Consider the following 19,553-nt stretch of genomic DNA (forward strand, 5'->3'; position numbering starts at 1 on the left):
GCATTTAAAATGTGCTCCATCTACCTTCTAGTTTCAACTCAAATCTCACCTTCCCTGTGAAGTTTTTCTTTCTTTCAGTTTATTTAAAATGTTATTGAACATACATATATAAGCATCTCATATGACATACCAGCACTGGGCTTCAAGGACAGTCAAAGATGCATAAATCTGTTCCCGAGTCTCCAGAACCTTATTAATGGCCAGTCAGGGAATAAGATGTGAAGGGAGTATTCTTAGGCTTGAGGAAGCCTTGGGGACCTCTTCAAAGAAGACAGACACTGTCCCAAGCTCCTGCGGTCAGGATGGGTCAAGTGAAGGAATGAGACTTGAAAGGGCCATTGTTGGATTTGATCATCTAAGATGAGTGAAGGGTCTACATCTTCCAACCAAGATGAACAGAATCAATACCCACCACACAATGCTTTTTAAATTCCTTTATATTTGTTGGCTTTATCCAATAGTTTCACTTTTTACTCTGTGGCCTTCTGACTCATTCATTAATTTTGACTTGTGATAGCATCATCTCTTCATGCAGACCATGACATCAGCTTGAGCTCAGCCCTTAAGGTCAACCATAAAGAAACCTCTTTTATGTTCCTTATCTCAATATTTACCTATTAGGTGACTTGATTTGAAATGTTAAGGGGCTGATGTGGCATAAAGCAAAGCTTATGTCAGGGAAAAAATATCGTAAAAGATCTTAAGTAAACACACAAAAATAAAATCCCTACCCACCATCAAACTAAAATCAACAACAACAACAGAGATATAGAACCAGACTCCCTTTGTATCACAGAGTCATCCAAGATCACACATCATAGGAATTCTGCTAAGCATTTAAGAACTTGAAAGAACTTTTTTTTTTTCAAGTCTGATGATATATTTAGATGGTAAATGTCAAATACTGAAAGGTGGGAAATTGCAAAGTTGAATTCTTATGACAGTGTTAACTCAGCCACTTTCCAAATATTTTCAAATCTATATTAAGTTGTTCTCTTTAGAGATTGAGTAAATGTCATAACTGCAACCTGGACCTGTTACCATTAAGACTTTGATAATTTTGAAACTCTTAGTACGGAAGGCACTAAAAGTTTACCCTTTCCATTAAATCTACGACTGATTAGATTAGGTTCTTAGAAAATATCTAGGAGTCACTAATTACAGCATGGATTTATTCATTGATAATGCTGTGATGTGACATAGTGATGGTCCCAGAGTAAAAAGATTTGGAGCTGCAGCATCTACCGAGGAAGGCTGACTAAAGGGGCAGAAATCTGTGCTTTGGACCACTGAAGGAGAGTTCTCTCCAACGAGAGGGCTTAGAGAGAAAAGAACATGGGAGAGATGTGTGTGGACATATTTAGGAATAAAATGCTTATCATGGTGCTGTTTATAATAGTGCAAACCTGAAAACCACCTACATATGTCCAGAAAATAGGGAAATGTTTGAATAGTTTAAGGGCAAGCCTAGTGTGGAATATTCTAATTCAATATCAAAAGAGTGTTTTTGATAAATATTTGAAGACAGAGCATCCTCACAATATAATGTTGAGAGGGTAAAGCGGGATCCAAACCACACTGTAGTAACTTTGGAGGGAGAAAGGAGTGGAAAGGACTGCAGAGGGAAAAGCTTTTAGAAGGAAATACATTAAAATGTATGTTGCTATCTTCCAAATTATCTCAAATGAGAGTATTTGTCTGTTTAGCTATTACTGTGCCCCTTTTACTTGAGGATATATGTCATCAATTATGGAAATGAAGTGAAGTCACTCAGTTGTGTCCAACTTTTTGCGACCCCATGGACTGCAGCCCACCAGGCTTCTCTGTCTATGGGATTTTCCAGGGAAGGGTATTAGAGTGGGTTGCCATTTCCTTCTCCAGGGGATCTTCCTGACCCAGGAATCGAACCCGGGTCTCCTGCATTGCAAGCAGATGCTTTACCCTCTGAGCCAACATGTTCTACAATTATCTCTTTAATTATAAATTTTCTGTTTTTCTCTCTTTTCCTTCTTCCAGTAACTCCCCGTAGGAGAATCTCGGAGCCTCTCAGTCTGTCTCTTAACTTTCAGATTTTTCATTCCTTGATCACTCTGTATTGCATTCCCTCAAAAATGAATCAGATTCACTTTTCTCTGGTTAATTTTCCCTTTGTTTTCAACAATGGATTCTTCTGATTGTTTTCACAACTGTATTATTTTTACTCTTAGGATTTCTAACTCCTTTTTCCTATCCAATCTTGTTTTATTTCTGACTGTTCTTGTTTCAGAGTTTTTGTTTCTTTATTATGGGTATTGGTTTTTCCTTTATCTCTCTGGTGGTGTGAAACATCTGATTGCTGTACTTATTTTCATTTCAGACAGAGTACATTTAGCTTTTGACTGTTGGGTGTTTCTCCTTGGGATTCATTTTCCTCATGTGTTTTGAAATTGTAGATTGTCCTCTAGATGGAAAGTGTTTGTTGTTCAGCTTTATTGTCCTTGCTTTGTTCTCTCCTCTTTTCTCTTTCCTCCTGAGCAGCTTTGCAGTGACTTCTACCTGGACCTACAGGATCTCCAGTCCAGCAACTATCTTCTGCTGTCTGATTAGGGTCACCCAGGCTCCCATGGAGATACTGTGGCTCTCAGAGGTGCAGCCAGAAAACCAGGTTGGGGAGGAGTGGGGCCCCCTGACTGCCCAGCAGTGTCTGATTCCTACAGCAGCTAGCTGTAGTGTTTTCAATCTCCTTTTGTAAGGAGGGAAAACCCCATTGCTATTACTGATTTCTGCCCTTCACGGAGTGCATGCTTTGGTCTCTCTGTCCTCATAGAAATGAAACTTGTTAGCATCTCTGCGTGGATCTGAACCCAGGAACCCTGTAGCTTCAGCCCCACTTGCCACTTATGTTTCTTTATTGTCTTGTGTGTATGAGAGATGTGTGTGGGTGTGATATCCATGTGGTGGGCAGTGATTCAAAATGTATACAACTTAAGTCAGAAAAAAAAAACAATTATTGTGAAGACATGCATTTCACTTCCTCAGTTGGAATGGCACTTTTCCAAAGTAGGGATGAAAACTAGAGAGGTGGTTGTTTCCTGCAAAATAAAGATGTTAAACATGAGTTCCTGTCAAGAGAAGTAGCAACCTAAAGATAAGGAAGATAATTTTTTTTCCCATTTTCAAAGTATAATTTGTCCATAGACAATAAGAAAAATATGATCAGCTGATTCCTTCTGATGAGATAGAGTAAGCTGTCAAGTGCTTACCATCTGGTTCAGCTCCTAATCCAGATGGACTGCCAGTAGTAATTTATGAAAGGTCTGAAAGCAACTTGCTGCTCTTGGGAAAGAATCATTAAAACATATTAGCACTGGGATTTACTCCCATTCCTCAGCCTCAGTTTGTAACAAATGCAAAGGTGTAGGGAAACTGGTTCCATATAGGAAATATAACAGTCTATTTTTGAGCCAGAAGTCAATATGTCTGTGCTCTCTAGGGGGAAAAATAATTTTTCTTTCCCCTTCCCTCACCTCTCCTGGCTTAATGAATAGGGGAGAAAATACTTCCATGGTGAGGTTTCTAACAAATGTCTAAAGAAGCCTTCAGTCTGCCCTGGAGAAGGAAATGGCAACCCACTCCAGTATTCTTGCCTGGAGAATCCCATGCACAGAGGAGCCTGATAGGCTATAGTCTATAGGGTTGCAAGGAGTTGAACATGGCTGAAGTGGTATAGCATGCACACACACAAACTATCATTCTCTACTGTTGCTCTAAAGTAGAACAGAGCTGTATGAAAATATAGTAATAAATTATTTTTGTGCAGGAAAAAAAAAAAGAAGCCTTCAGTCTGTCATTCCTGAACCTCTGTGATACTTGAAGAAGTCAAAATTGATATCAAGAATAATCCAATATACCCCGTGTTCCTACTACAGGCAGGAACCATTTAATCCATTCATAGAGTGCCTGAAGATCAAGCAGTATTTCCAATGTAAATTACAGAGCCACAGATTGTTAGGCTTAGAAAGCAGGTCCACTGGTCGCTTCTCTCCCACCCCATCAGACAGCACCTGAGCAGTGTGTCCTGAGTCAAAACAAAATGCCCGGGGAACTTGCTTCTACCAAATTTCTATTGTCCGCCCACAGTTCTTGCCCCATCACTTATTAACACTACTGTGAAGTAATACTGGGTGGCTAATGGAATTCTATTAATTTACTTTCAGTTCATGTAAGAATTGCTGGCAGAGTTTGAGGTCATATTTTTCCTTTGATCAAACAATCTGCATTTCAGACTCTGAGGAAATTTGGCAATAGGAAGGCTATACGTGTTTTAAAATGTTTTGGAATGTTCAAAAGAAATGTCTGGAATCTTCACAAGAAAATATCTGGCATCAATTTTTCAAGTTTCCTGCTGAAAATGGTGGAATAGGGCAGTTATAATGTGCAGATTAGGTTTTCATCAAGGAGGAAAGGAAAGGAAACAGACCTGGGGTCAGGAGTGTGGCAGATAAAGGTTCCATTCAGAGGGAAGGGGTTAATGCCTCACATGACAGAGATGATCTAGCTGAGGACACAGAGGAAAACAGGAGCTGGCTGTCGCGAGCAAAATGATTGAGAACTTATACTAAAAAAGAGGTCTAAGCCACAAATAAGAGGGGTATGCACACGGGACAGGCAATTCAGTCTGACTCTATAAGACTTGAAACAGAGGAGAGAAGTACCCGTGAACCTAACTGAATCCTAAACCATCAAAGAAGAAATTGGGCAGTTTTCAGATAGCCTAAAACTTCTATAACTAGGCAAAGGGCAACGTCATCCTTGTTTAAAAACTGTTGGAAACTGTTACTAGTGACATTTTTAATACAGTAACTATCTGTGCATATATTTTTGTTCCTTAAATTTGTGTCTTCTCTTCCCTTAAATATTGATCAAAGTATATTTTATTTAATTTGAAAATATGCTTTGATTTAGTTCTTAACAAGGCTTTGTATTCAAGGTTGCAGAGGATAAATGAATGAAAAGAATATTGCCTTTTCCCTTAATTTATAGTGCAGTAGATACACAAGATAACGTATAAATCACCACAAAATGAGACTGATTTCTTAGGTCATTGAAAAATAAAAATGAATGATCCATCCAAAGACAGAGAGAGAGAGACATTCTATTTGGCTCGTTATGATTCATCTAAATTAAAATTGTGAGTTGCTAAAAAGCAGTATTTTTACAGAAGAAATGCTTGATTTGCTTTTGTTTCCTGTTTCCATTCTCTGTGCCAGAGGGACCTTCAAGATGTGAATCTGAACAAGATATCAGGCCCCTCTAGTGGCCACTTTGCAAACTACCGACAGACATTGAACTATCTGGCGAAGACTGCCAATTTCAAAAGAGCATGCCTGCCAGGCTTATCCTGCTTCCATCAACAGTCAGTTCAAGGGAAAGTGAAATTTTAAAAGAATATACCGCCCCTTCCCGCCATTGTATGTCAGGGACCCAGAAAAATTATTACCATGAGGTGGTAATGAATGTGGATTCAGATTAGATGAATAGGTTCAAATCCCAGCCCTGCCATTTAATAAATGTGACCTGGGTAAATTGCTGAGCATTTCTGTACCTCACTTGGCTCATCTGCAAAACAGAGATAACAGTTATAGCCAGATTACAGGGTAGTTATGAGAATTAGAAGAGATTACTTAAAACATTAAAAATGGTGCCTTGTCGCCATAAATGGATTAATTTTAGAAAATGATTTCCCATTTACTTTGACAAGCCTTACCTTCTGTATTCTCTGTACTTTCTTTCCACAGTACTTCCTCACCTTTTCTATCTTTCTCATTCCAAATTTGCCTATTTTACAGAAAACTATAACATATAGGACAACTGGGATTTTAAGGACCTGTTTAGCATACAAAGTCTAAAATGTAGTCAAAATGTGATTACTGTTACTGATACACTACTTTTACAGAATTCGTGGATATGAAGAATTATTTCCTAAACTCTCCTGATTTCTTGATTATACTCTTTACTGTCTCTGAGTTATTAAAATGTGGAACAAGTTTTAATGTTGTGAAACACTATGTGTCAGGAATCAGATTTCTCCAAAATCAAGCTTCTCTGGGCCTCTTGGTGGTCCCACAGGACACACTTGAATCCCATGTACACTCGACGAGATTCTCAAGCTGCCTGATGAGCCCTCAACTCTTTGGCAGCCTCATTGTCATTCCTGTGAAGTCACTTTCCCTCTCAGGCATTTGGGATCCTGCCCTCATTTCATTACTAATTAAATTCATTTTTACAAAGTCATAAATTAATTATTTGAGGTAAAACTCCTGAATTCTGTATCTTGTTCCAAGATCTTTTTAAGCTCTGGGTAATTAAATGTAAGAGTTAACAGCTCATCTTCATGAGTATTGGAAGGAAATGACTGATGGGAAATTAAAGACTCCAGCTTCTTACATATTAGGAGAGGCTCTGTCTCAGCGATAGGTTGAACACTGTAAAAGTGCTCATTGCATCAGCTGTGTCCTTTCGTTGTCTTGCATTGCTGGTAAGCCTATGTTGGAAATGGTTTGGAAACTTGCTAGTGTGTCTTTAGACCATAGCAAAGGGGGTCCAACTCAAAGTTCATTTGTCGTTTTAAAGGCATTTTCATTTTGTGAACTGTCCTGTCACTTTTTCTCACAAGACCAGCCCTTTGGAGAAAATTATCAGTTCAGTTAAGTTCAGTCACTCAGTCGTGTCCGACTCTTTGCGACCCCTTGAATTGCAGCACGCCAGGCCTCCCTGTCCATCACCAACTCCCGGAGTTCATCCAGACTCACGTCCACTGAGTCAGTGATGCCATCCAGCCATCTCATCCTCTGTTGTCCCCTTCTCCTCCTGCCCCCAATCCCTCCCAGCATCAGGGTCTTTTCCAATGAGTCAACTCTTCGCACGAGGTGGCCAAAGTACTGGAGTTTTAGCTTTAGCATCAGTCCTTCCAAAGAAATCCCAGGGCTAATCTCCTTCAGAATGGACTGGTTGGATCTCCTTGCAGTCCAAGGGACTCTCAAGAGTCTTCTCCAACACCACAGTTCAAAAGCATCAATTCTTCGGCGCTCAGCTTTCTTCACAGTCCAACTCTCACATCCATACATGACCACAGGAAAAACCATAGCCTTGACTAGATGGACCTTTGTTGGCAAAGTAATTATACCTGTGTATAATTAACAGGTACAAAATTATAATATGAGGCTTGGTTTCCTCTTATGAACATGTACATCATATTCCTCATTATTTGTGATAGTTTCGTTTTCACCTAATGATTGCAGCCTTGAGTCTTCATAATCATTCAGAACCAAGACCTAATGTCACATGAATATTTTACCCTATTGGATCAGTCAGTGTTTTGTTAATTGGCTGATATACATTTCTATTCAAAGATCATCTTTAGATAAATGAAGCTTTCAAATAAACCCCCAGGAAAACTCTTGGCAGACATCCTGTGCTTTTTGCCATAGGGCTCTCAAAACATCTTAGAGAAATATTAAAAAGTGAATATTTAGGAAAGAAGATTAGACCTGGTTGCAAAAACGCATTAACTCATATTTTCCCTCAGGACTGAGTTAAACAAAAGAACATCATTTGGTTTTGCTCTGTGCTGTACCAGGACTACAGCTTCTTAACTTCTATTATCCTGAAGCTTAATAACTTTTATCAAGTCATACTTACGGAAGATTCATCTTCTAGTGTTTCCTATTCCTGGGGCTTCTCTATAAGGGTGGAGTGAACTAACAGCTGGCTTGTTCCACTCAGCTCTCGGGTGACCGGTGTCTGTGAGATTATGGGCTGCCTCAGAAGACGGGTAGAACATCTGACTGAACAGTGTTCAGCGCACAAGGAATTTGCTCTTAAGAGACAGCAATTAACAGCCTCGGTGGAGGGCCACCTAAGAGAGGTAATTTCATAAAGTGTGTCCTCCTTCAGGTATAATGCTATTTAGATGTGGCCCCTTACCTGGTGGTGACAGATGATGGTATGGCAATGACAGCATGTGGGCCCATATGGTGGGAGTACAGGGCGTGTCTCCTTAGGATTCCCTTCATCCCACATTAGGCTTTACATTCAAACAGAATGAAGCTGTAATTCACTACTACTCACCAACCATCCCTGTCCCAGGCTGCCAAAACTAGAAGCGTCATGCTTCCTGCCTCCCAGCCTCGAGCATGTTTACACAAAGGCAGCTCTCACTTTGCACAGAACTGTGTTAACTGTGTTCATTGAACCAGGTGCACAATTGGGATTGTGTTCTCCTTGATTCACACGGCTCTGTGCATGGCTCCCGTATGCATGCTTTGATTGTCATGGCACCATACGATAGAAGAACAGTGGATAATGCTTCCCTGCTGGCTCGGTGGTAAAGAATCCACCTGCCAGCAGAGGAGACACAGGTTCAATGCCTGGTCTGGGAAGATCCTTCCTTCTGCAGAGCAACTAAGCCCCATGCATCACAACTATTGAGCCTGTGCTCTGGAGCCCAGGAGCCACAACTACTGAGCCCACGTGCCCTAGAACCCCTCTCCACAGCAAGAGAAGCCACTGTAATGAGAAGCCCGCACACTGCAACCAGAGGGTAGCCCCCTCTCACGGCAACTAGAGAAAAGCCAGCATAGCGGTGAAGACCCAGTGCAGCCAAAAATAAATAAAAAAAATTTTTTTAAAGAACAGCAGGCTGATACCAAAAAAAAAAAAAAATTGAGTTTTACAGTTTCCAGGAATAAATTGACATTATCATAAATTATTGAACTAAGACAGTGCAAAGTACCAAGGCTACTCTGAATAAAACCAGACATGTAAAATCCTTTCTCCAAAGTGAATACAATGGTTTGAAGAATTTTATTTCCTATTTTCAAAAAAGAATGAAACCAGGCAGCTACTATTTGGCTAAACAAAAATTACTGGTCTATGGATGGAATTATAGCAAAACCTAGTATCTCAATGACATTAATGCTTATGAACCATGTTCAAAGGCTGGGTCTCCAATTTTCAATGATTTTTTTTTTTTTTTTTTTGCCTCAATGGACTTACATGTCTGACTTACACAAATGGAATTAATAGACTTCACAGGAGAGGTCATTAAATAATCAGGTCTCTATCTATATTGCCTCCTTGCCTGTTATTGATCCAGAGATGGGAGTGTGAGCCTTGTTCTGATGCTTGGGTCCAGGGAGATTGCAAATATGGCGGCAGCTGTAGTGTTGCATTCCCTGGAGCCGGAGATTCAAGCTAATGTGGTAGAGGTGGATAAAACAGTAGCAACTCAAACAGCTATTGCTAATTGTCTTGCTACTGTGAAGTCAGAGCCAATTTGACTCTGGGAAGTATGGACTCTAGTCCGAGCAAGGCAGTAACTTGAATAGAACCCTTTACAGGTCACTATATTCATTTATCCTTTGTATATCGAAGTCACCCACATTCATCAATTAAGTCTCCTGAGCACGCTCCTGTGTTTTGTTATCACATATATAGCAAGTGGTGCTGCCCTAGAGTCCCTCAGCCCTAAATAAAGTAATCCATAGAGTGATCTAATACTTGTGCTGAACTTCTGTTTCAAAATGTACCTGTAAATTGGGCTCCATTCAGCATATAGTGCATGATTGTGATTTAATGAACCAGAAAAGTTCATCTCTATTGATGTGTTGACAAGTGCATTATCCTTTTTAGGTAATATAGATAATAAATTTTTAGAGAATGTGTATTGTTTCTGTTATCTCATTGCTATTAATAAGAGAAATATCTGTAAACATGTATCCTTTCTTGGTGGGTCAGTAATACTACCACATATGAAGAGCAGCATTATTAAATATAAAATTCTTATATTTTAGACCATTTTTAAATGGTCTATTATTTCTAAATTAGAATTTCTAATTTAGAATTTCTAAATTCTAATTTAATTCTAATCTAAATTCTAATTTAATTTAATTCTAATCTAAAATCTAATTTAATTCTAATCTAAATTTCTAATTTAGAATTTCTAAAATAGAAATATTTTAGACCATTTTTAGATTAAATTGATATATATTAAAGTGTAATGGGAAAGTAGAGAGCAATAGCTCTCACATATGCGTGCATATATGCCAATATTTATTGCTAAGGCTGAAATATATTCTTTATTTCTGAAGGTTGAAATGTCCATTCAGAAAATCAGCACAATACTTTCCAATGCAATGGATGTCGGTTCCAGCCTTTCTGAATCAGAGAAGATTTTGAGTAAATATCTGGAACTAGATAAACAAGCTAAGGTAAATAAAATGAGAGTTATTATTATAGTTATGATTTTGTGAATATAATTTCTTTTCAGTAGCTATAAAACTTAATCCTAGCTCCCTTAAGGGCTGCAATTCTAAATTAGTATTATGGCAAATAATGAAACTCCTACTAGTAACTACAAATAAAAAAACTCCGACTAGTATGTGCATCTAGATTACTTATATGTGCATTTATTAGGGTGTTTGAGCTCACAGAAACTCAGCATTATAGCCTGGTATTAGACACTTACTTGGCCCTCTTTCCTTGCCTGGCAGATGTTAGCAGTTCCTTCTGGGGGTTCCAGAGGAGGCAGAGAGAGTGCTTCTCTAAGGCTATTTGTAATTTTCTGCTAGAGTAAGTTGCAAAAGAAAATTACCAAAAGCAACATGCATTGATGCAGATTCCAGGAGATTAAAAAAAAATCTTGTTTGCACACCCAGTGTTTAGAGACAGAAGATGCCCCCTCCTCTGTCTGAAATTTTCTCTAGCACCCTTTCACCCCTTTCGCATGGCACTTGGGTTCAAATATTCCTGCATAAAGTCCCTGCCTGCCCCAGCAAGTGGTTAGGAAGGTGGAGCGTACCCCTGTCTGCAGGAAAACGGCCTCGCTATTCCATCTTTCCTTTTTTTTTAATTTAATGTTTATTTTATGTTGGGGTATTATTGATTTACAATTTTGTGTTAGTTCTTGCTATACAGCGAAGTGCTATACGTGTGTGTGTGTGTATACATACACACATTCTTTTTCAGATTCTTTTCTCATATAGGTTATTACAGAATATTAAGTAGCGTTCCCTGTGTATACAGTAGGTCCTTGTTGATTATCTATTTTATATATGGTAGTGTATATAAAAGTGTATATGTCAATCCCAATCTCCTAATTTATCCGAGTCTCCTTCACAAATAGCATCCCCACCTGAAACTCACAGATGAACCAATATTTAAGGGGGTGTTTTAAATTCATTATTTTTTTTTAAAAACATTTTTTTTTTCAGAGTTCTAGGACTTTTAATCTGTCCCAAAATTGCTGAAGCAAAAATCATGATAAAACGTTCTGCTTTCCTTTACACCCCCCAACGCAAAAAAAAAAAAAAAAAACTCCGTAGGAAAAAAATGGTTTTGTACATGGGAAGAAACAATATAAATTCAAAACTTACAGATAAGGGTTAGCTCTATCACTCTTTAAAAAGTTTATACGAATATCCAGTCAACACCAACAAGGTTACCTCCCTTGAAATGTTATCTATACGGATTTCCAAGTAGACCACAGAGCTGTATACTGTCTTGGAATGTCCTCAGAAGGCTCTGTCGTTGATCAGTTAACAGAGTAAAAACCCCAGAGTCCTTTCTTTCAAATGGAAGAGGGAGAGTTTTTTAAAATTCATTATCTAAAACGTCTAAAATGAAATACATGCCTGAAGTCAATTTCATTTTTTTTATTTTAAAAATATGAGAGAAAAGGAGGACATTTTATGGGGAGAAACTCCTCCGTTTCCTTTTTCCCAGAGTACTCTGTGGGAGCAGCGCTTGTAAATGAAAGTTAGCTTTGGTTAGTGGAGCATTTGGGAAGTGTATTAAATACAAGTGCAAGAGCAGTCCCTCCTGGTTGTAAATGAGGGTGTAGCTTCTCTCTTTCATGTTTGCTTGGATGCTAGCCTGGTCTCACAGTCTATGGCAATCATATATGTAGTGCTTACCTCCCCATCCATTGACTCAGTGGTTAAATTTCATGTGCCAGAAATTACACTCAAGAGAAATCATATGAGAGCCACCCTAGGCAAGTCAAATTCACTGACTCTTTAGATTATTCAGACCTCATCTGTACGGTATTCCCTACATGCATATATATGGAATTTAGAAACATGGTAACAATGACCCTATATGTGAGACAGCAAAAGAGACACAGATATAAAGAACAGATGTTTGGATTCTGTGGGAGAAGGTGAAGGTGGGATGATGTGAGAGAATAACATTGTAATATGTATATTGCTGCTGCTGCTGCTGCTAAGTCAACTTCAATCGTGTCCAACTCTGTGGGACCCCATAGATGGCAGCCCACCAGGCTCCCCCGTCCCTGGGATTCTCCAGGCAAAAACACTGGAGTGGGTTGCCATTTCCTTCTCCAATGCATGAAAGTAAAAAAATAAAGTGAAGTCGCTCAGTTGTGTCTGACTCCTAGTGACCCCATGGACTGCAGCCCACCAGGCCCCTCCGTCCATGGGATTTTCCAGGCAAGAACACTGGAATGGGTTGCCATTTCCTTCTCCAATGCATGAAAGTGAAAAGTGAAAGTGAAGTCGCTCAGTCGGGTCCAGCTCTTCGCAACCCCATGGACTGCAGCCTACCAGGCTCCTCTGTCCATGGGATTTTCCAGGCAAGAGTACTGGAGTGGGGTGCCATCACCTTCTCCGAATATGTATATTACCAGATGTGAAATAGATCACTAGTCCAGGTTCGATGCATGAGACAGGGTGCTCAGTGCCAGTGCACTGGCAGGACCCTGAGGGGTGGGATGCAGAGGGAGGTGGGAGTGGGGTTCAGGATGGGGAACACACATACACCCATGGCTGATTCATGTGAATGTATGCCAAAAACTACTACAATATTGTAAAGTAATTAGCCTCCAAATAAAATTAATTAATTAATTAAAAAATAAAAACTCATAAATGGAGATTTTTAAGGAGACTGAATAATTAACATGGAATTTTTTAAAATTAAAAAATGAGTAAACAATTTCTATAAATTATCATCTCATATAATAAAATTAATTTAAGTACTTTCTAGAGCTACTGGTAAATTTCACAAAGCAATTATCATGTATAATTATTTAAAAAATGTCTGTTTTATAGCCTTTCATACTAAACAAACTTTCTCCTATCTCTACACACAAAAAATGAATGTTCTAAATAAGAAGTATAGCTAATAGACTGAAAGAGTAATCGAGATGGTTTTCATTTAGTGGTGCCTTTTCTTGAATTTTGAAATGTATGCCTTTTTTATTGAGGAGAGTTTTGGTACAAGTTCAATTAATTAATCGTAATAGATGGCTGAACCGAAGGTAATGGAATGTGAGTGTTCACGATTCCCCTGTCAGCCGCTGACCCCCTGTGCTCGGCTTTCGTAGGAGACATCACATGAATTAGAAGCAGCTGCAAAACTCTTGACAGAGAAACATGATTTTGAACTTGATGAACTGGCATCGCTTTCTTCTAAAGCTAAACGGCTAGAGGAAGAATTAAACATATTTGGCCAAAGCATCAACTCCAGGTCACAAGTCCTACAAACTTACGTGGCATTTCTAAAGTCATCGGAGGAGGTACAGTACCTATGGGCTGTCTTCTTTGGCAACACGACAAAGAGGCTGTGTTGAAACACTTTTTACTATGGCCTGCCATTATTTACAATATTCTAAACATAAAACAAAATTATTTAAAAATCAATCATTTTCTATTTTGAAGTAAGTCATCAATCTCTTCAAAATACCTAAGCAATGTGTGTGATTTATTTGAAGTGCACAGAATTGGAAATTATGGTCTGTTGAGTCTGGTCTCAGATCTGTCTTGTTTAATGCTTCTTAATAAGTTTCCTCTGAGAGCTTCTTAGGAAGCATTATTTTGACTGGTTTGTATTAAATAATCTGTAAAATTTCCTCTGGTAGACTAGCATTCCGTCTCTCAAAGGTCCCAGCTTCTCGAAGGTGGCATCAGTAATAGAAAAGTAATTAGCCTCCAATTAAAATAAATACATTTATATTTAAAAAAAAAACAAAAGACAAAAAAAAAGAGAAAAGTGCTGGAGTCCCACCTCTTAACTCTGGTCCCAGTGTACCCATGCTCCGTTGCTCAGTCGTGTCCAACTCTTTGTGGCCCCATGGACTGCAGTCTGCCAGGCTCCTCTGTCCATGGGATTTCCTGGTCAAGAATACTGGACCGGGTTTCCATTTGCTCCTCTGGGGTATCTTCCCAACCCAGGAGTCAAACCCGTGTCTTTTGGTTGGCAAGCAGATTCTTTGCCACTGAGCCACCAGGGGAGCACCCATGTGTACTCTCCTTTCAGGGAGAAGGCTGCTGCTTCAGTGGCAGATAGAGCTCTGCAAAATCTGCTCAGGGGTGAAGTCACCAAAGGCAAGTAGCCTTCTCCTCCAGTCCCCTCACCACACTCACCCGTGATCCTGTCTGCCCTCTTTGCCTCTGCCTACTCTCTTTCTACAATAGTCTGAGTTCTCGCCATCTGAAGGAGGGACATGCCCAGGCCTTGGAAATCTCAGGGAACCACTGTCTCCTTTTCCACATCTTTCTTTATCCCGGATTTTTTTTTTTTTTCAATTTTTCTTAACCTTGAACTCTCAGGGTTTGGCAGACTACAACTGACAGGTTGTTCTGTTGATGAACATTTTCTCCAAACTTGAAATGGTGGAGAAGGTACAAAGAAGTACTTGCTCTGCATCTTCATTGCCAAAAATGTACCTTCTTAGTTTCTAGCTCAGCACTTGCTTCCACTGGCCACTCTGGCCTCTGGGGCCAGGGACTTGGTGATTAGGGCTGATATCTCAGCTTTACAGGCAGCACTTTCACAGAAGGACTCCCTGTCCTTTCATCTGCCCGGCTTTCGCTCTATTTTCTCACCTGGCAGAGGCTCCTGTCCTCACCCTGGCAGGGCTTTCAGTCTGTCCAGCCTCCTCTCCCTTGGGCTTTCCTTCTTTCCTCGCCAGCTTATTCAATTGCATTATACTCCCCCTACCCTCACTTCCCTGGCTTCCACCGTAACTCTGCCAATTCCCAATTCTAGATCAATCCAATACTCTGTTTACTCTGCTTCTCTTTCCAAGCTTCCAGACGCTCCTGTGGAAAGTCAAACAATTGTGCTGATTGGTGCTGTTACAAATTCAAGGGTCTTTTTCCTCAGCTGAGCACCCCTCCCCCGCTACCATATGCCCTCCAGTTGCTGCCCATTCAGTAGTGACGCTCAAGCTTCTTACCACAGTTTCCATTCCTAAATCTGCACTCTTACCTTGTATGTGACTGAAAAAATACATGAGTCCATTGAGCCAAATTGCCTCGTCTTCTATCAGCTTCCAAACCCACGGACATATTCTCCCTTCCTCCACTGCCACCAATAAAGTGGGGTTTCTGCATGTGTCCCCCTATAACCAGCCCTCGGTACCTCCCTGTCTGCTCCCGAATCCTTCAGAATGTAGCTTTAGCATCCATTCTTGAATTTTGAAAATCTGCTTCTTATGTTTCTTCCCTCTCTTTCGTCTACAGTTCTTCCCAAGCTATGGCTGCCACTCTATAGTCTTCTTTCCTTTCACATCTGGACTCGTGGGATGGGAAGATGACGTTTCTTTCCTCCTCTTGTTGATCCTCTCCAATCCTCATCCCACTGCCACTTAGTTTATCCTTGGTTCAGCCTTGCCTTCTACCAACTCTTCACTCCATTGAAAACACTCTTATAAGCTTATTACTTGCTAGTTGACAGATGAAATGGTGTATTTTCAGTCTTTATTCCACTTGATCTCTCTGCCATATTTGTTTAACCCAGTTACTCATACTTACCTCCTTTGACTTTATAAAGAAAAACAGATTTAATGAGGTATAATTTACATACCCTAAAATTGCCTATTTTAGGATGTAGTGATTTTTAGTATTTATTTATAAAATTGTGCAAACATCAGTGCACTCCAGTTTTGGTATGTTTCCACCACCCCAAAAAGAGCCTATGAATACTTTTTGTCAGTCCTGGTTGCCAATCTCCCAGCCTCAGGCACGTACTAATCTGCTTTCTGTCCCTATCAGTTCACTTCAGTTCAGTCACTCAGTCGTGTCCGATAGATTTGCCTTATTTGGATATTTCACATAACTGGGATAATCATCCTGTTTGCTTCTTTATCTGTTACTTCCTTTTCTTGATTCAATTCTCTGTTCCTGAAGTGTGGTGGGTCACAGACTTCTTGCCTGTGCTCTCTCTTTTGTGCATTCTACACACTCTCCCTACAAAAATCACCCCCAACCAACACACCTTTGGTTTGCAATGCATCAGTAACCCCAAATTGGTTCTTCAGCCCCAACTGTTATGAGCTCCAGGCCAGTATTTTCAACTTCCAATTATACTAACTACCTACTGGTATTCTGTAGCCTCCTTAAAACTCAACAGAACACAACTGGTTATCTTTTCTTCAAACGTGTTTCCTTCTGTATTTTGGCATTGGATTAATGAACCCACCATCTTTCAGAAGTCCTGTGTAGAAGTTCAAAGTCTGTTCTAATCCCTCTGTTAATGAGGACTTATTTTGTATCAGTACCTGAACTTTTAATTCCTGATTTTGTTTCATCCTTATAATATCCCTATATGTATTCACTATTATCCTCACTTTACAAATGAGAGAAACTGAAGCTCTGGGAAGTTAGACAAAACAGGTAGTAAACATCAGAGCTGAGGTTTAATCCCCAGTCTCCTCCCTTTTGTTTTTCCATATTCTGAAGGCCATGCTATCCCATATCTGTCTTTAGAGACGACCTGTGAGATTTCTGAATTCGCCTTTGTACCATCACCTCCTCAGTGCAGGTCCTCATCATCCTTGCCCAGGTTAAAGAAATTGTATCTGCCTGTTCTCTCTGCCTTCTGTAATTCTCCCCTTCATGCCTTTCAAAAAACGATCATTCTAAAGCACATCTGATCATGTTACCTCCTGAAATTCAGGCAATATGACAAATATAATTTGTGACGCAAATTATAACTTTTACTCTCAAATGGATAATGTATTAAAGTTGATTATTAATTCACTTTAAAAAAGAAAGTAGTCCATATTCAAGGGAAATTCCTGTAATGACATCATGCTTACTTACATTCAAGGAGGTTTATTTTTGAGCAGTTAGAAAAGGAGGATGACTTGAAGTTTAGGTTTTGAGAATTTCACATAAATGACAGCCCATCAGATTGGCACCCCAGCCTGTAGCGCACAATGCCACTGAAGTACTGATGGTTGTCATGCTGATTTGGAGTCACTGTGAGAGCTGTCAGTTGTTTCAAGCTAATGAGAATGTGTCACATCATGTTGAGTAGAGTACCAAACATGTTGAAACCGGCTGGCTGGCTTTATCCCAACCCAATGATCATGCTTGCGTCTTAACACTCAGCGTGTGCTATCTGGACTTCACCCACACCGAGATCGTTTATCCTGCTCTTAACCAGCCCGTGTTTCACACTTGTACCTTCGCGCTCATTATTCCTTCCATCTGGAGCCCCCTTCTCCTGTTCCCTGTCACCCTGGACAATCTGAAAGACACAGATCAAGTGTTACTTTTGTTGTGCTTTCCGGTTTCTTTAGATAGAGCTGGTGGTCCCTCCTCAGTGTGCCCAGAACATGGTGTGCATACTTGTCTTCGTGGTATAATAATTTGCTTATGGTTCTCTTTCTCCCAGAATTATCTTTGGGAGCCCAGGGAGACAGATGCTTAGTTCTTACTATGAAATCGTAGGAGACCCCCTGGAGGAGGTAGCATTTTAACTATCTCATGAAGGATAAGTAGGAGTTGAAAACTAAGAAAAGATCATTCTGGGCTGAGGAAATAAGCATCAGCAAAACAGAGGCATGAATAAATGGAATATGGGGAAAGAAGAGAGAAGTTCTGTGAGTGCCCTTTGCAGCACTCATTAAATGAAGAACCATGTTAAAATCTTTAAAATATAGTGACTAACCACTGCTGAAATTTCATACCTTCTTTAGATGGCTTTCAGTAGATATGAACTCTTTGAGTCTTGTCCTGTTGGCTGTTAAACTGAAAGAAAGTGAAAGTTGCTCAGTCATGTCAGACTCTTTGCAATCCCACTGACTGTGGCCCACCAGGCTCCTCTGTCCATAGAATTCTCCAGGCCAGAATACTGGAATGGGTAGCTATTCCCTTATCCAGGAGATCTTCCCAACACAGGGATCAAACCCAGGTCTCCTGCACTGCAGGCAGATTCTTTACCATCTGAGCCACCAGGGAAGCCCATTGGCTATTAAGTATTATTCAAAATGCTTAAAAAATTGTGTCAAAATTTTTCTACTACTTCTATAATACCCAGTTTTGTGTTAATCTATAGTTCTACAGGCACATTTGATTTTATATAAACTCTGTCCAAAGACACTGATTTAAAATAATCTAGTACTGCTTACATTGGTTAGCCAATAAGAAAATATAATTCTAGGGAGGTAAAGTAACCTCAATAACATTTTCTCATGGAGGCAGTTTAATATTAATACCATACAGAAAATTCATAATTATTAGTACTCTTTTGTTCTGGCTTATCACTGAGGAGAAGCAAGTCGTGATTTACTGATTATGAATAATTTTTTCACTGATTTACATTTCCTTTTGATTTGTAATCCTTGATTTTATATGTTTATCTTTCTTCTGAATTATAAAACTCAGCTCTAAAATGAAACCACACTGGTCTTTGACATAAATTGTCCCCAGTTGCAAAGCATACACATGTACAGTACATAAATATGATTTTGGCTACAGTAACTAGGTCTTCTGGATAATAAACTTGTCAGCTCAATTTACTACCCAGGGGTAGTCAGTCTGGTCTGTCAACAACCTAAATAGATTTGTGTCTTTTCAGTCAGTTGACAATACTTAATAATTATTTAAAGACTTCTGAAATGTAGGTTCCAAGTAAATTCTTATATAGGCTTTCACTGGAATCTAGTATTTTTCCCTTTAAAAATGTTTTGAAGTGTTCTTAACTTTCATTTATATTCTCTCTCTTTTTTTCAGGTAGAGAAACAATGTCAGGGCCTAAAGGAGTTTTACCAAACTGATATCCTACAAAAGGAGGAGGGCGGTGCTGAAGCCAAGCATTGGTCTGACTCAGTGGAGAAACAATGGCAGCTATTTTTAAAGAGGAGTTTTTTAACGCATGACCTTGGGCTCGAGTTCCTTAATTTAATAAATATGGTAAGAACGACAGTAAATGAGTCACACCTTCTTCAAGGATTACTTGTCAAAGTCAAGATCGTAAATTCAAAATTTCAACCGTCATTCAGCCAGGCTGGTTTAGGAAGTTGTTTCTAGGTTCATTCACCGCGAACAGTCCTGAAGCCCAGCATGTTTGTGCTTCTTTGGTCCTAGACCCCTTGTGAGTTTATCATGTGAAGGCTATTATATCTGTTAAGAAGAAAGAAGGAAAATACTCTGAATGCAACATTGTTATTATTACACAGAGTCCTCAGAGGTTCACCCCAAAGTTCTGAGTTAGGTTGAGAGCATGCAACAAGATTCTTATAAGATTTCCAGAGGCTGAAGATAACA

General features: G+C 39.6%; 1 protein-coding gene across 4 annotated transcripts in view; it reads left to right on the forward strand.

Annotated features, from left to right (window-relative positions):
* The window catches only part of CCDC141 (coiled-coil domain containing 141), a 224,979-nt gene that overhangs the window by 149,775 nt on the left and 55,651 nt on the right, over window positions 1–19,553 (forward strand). For all 4 annotated transcript variants that reach the window (XM_027556444.1, XM_027556434.1, XM_027556425.1 and 1 more), the window contains 4 exons: window positions 7,765–7,906; window positions 10,131–10,250; window positions 13,382–13,573; window positions 19,020–19,199. In XM_027556444.1, coding sequence (XP_027412245.1) covers window positions 7,765–7,906; window positions 10,131–10,250; window positions 13,382–13,573; window positions 19,020–19,199 — 634 coding nt within the window. The remainder of the gene's footprint in view (window positions 1–7,764; window positions 7,907–10,130; window positions 10,251–13,381; window positions 13,574–19,019; window positions 19,200–19,553) is intronic.

This window comes from Bos indicus x Bos taurus, chromosome 2 (assembly GCF_003369695.1).
Source record: "Bos indicus x Bos taurus breed Angus x Brahman F1 hybrid chromosome 2, Bos_hybrid_MaternalHap_v2.0, whole genome shotgun sequence".
Lineage (NCBI taxonomy): Eukaryota > Metazoa > Chordata > Mammalia > Artiodactyla > Bovidae > Bos > Bos indicus x Bos taurus.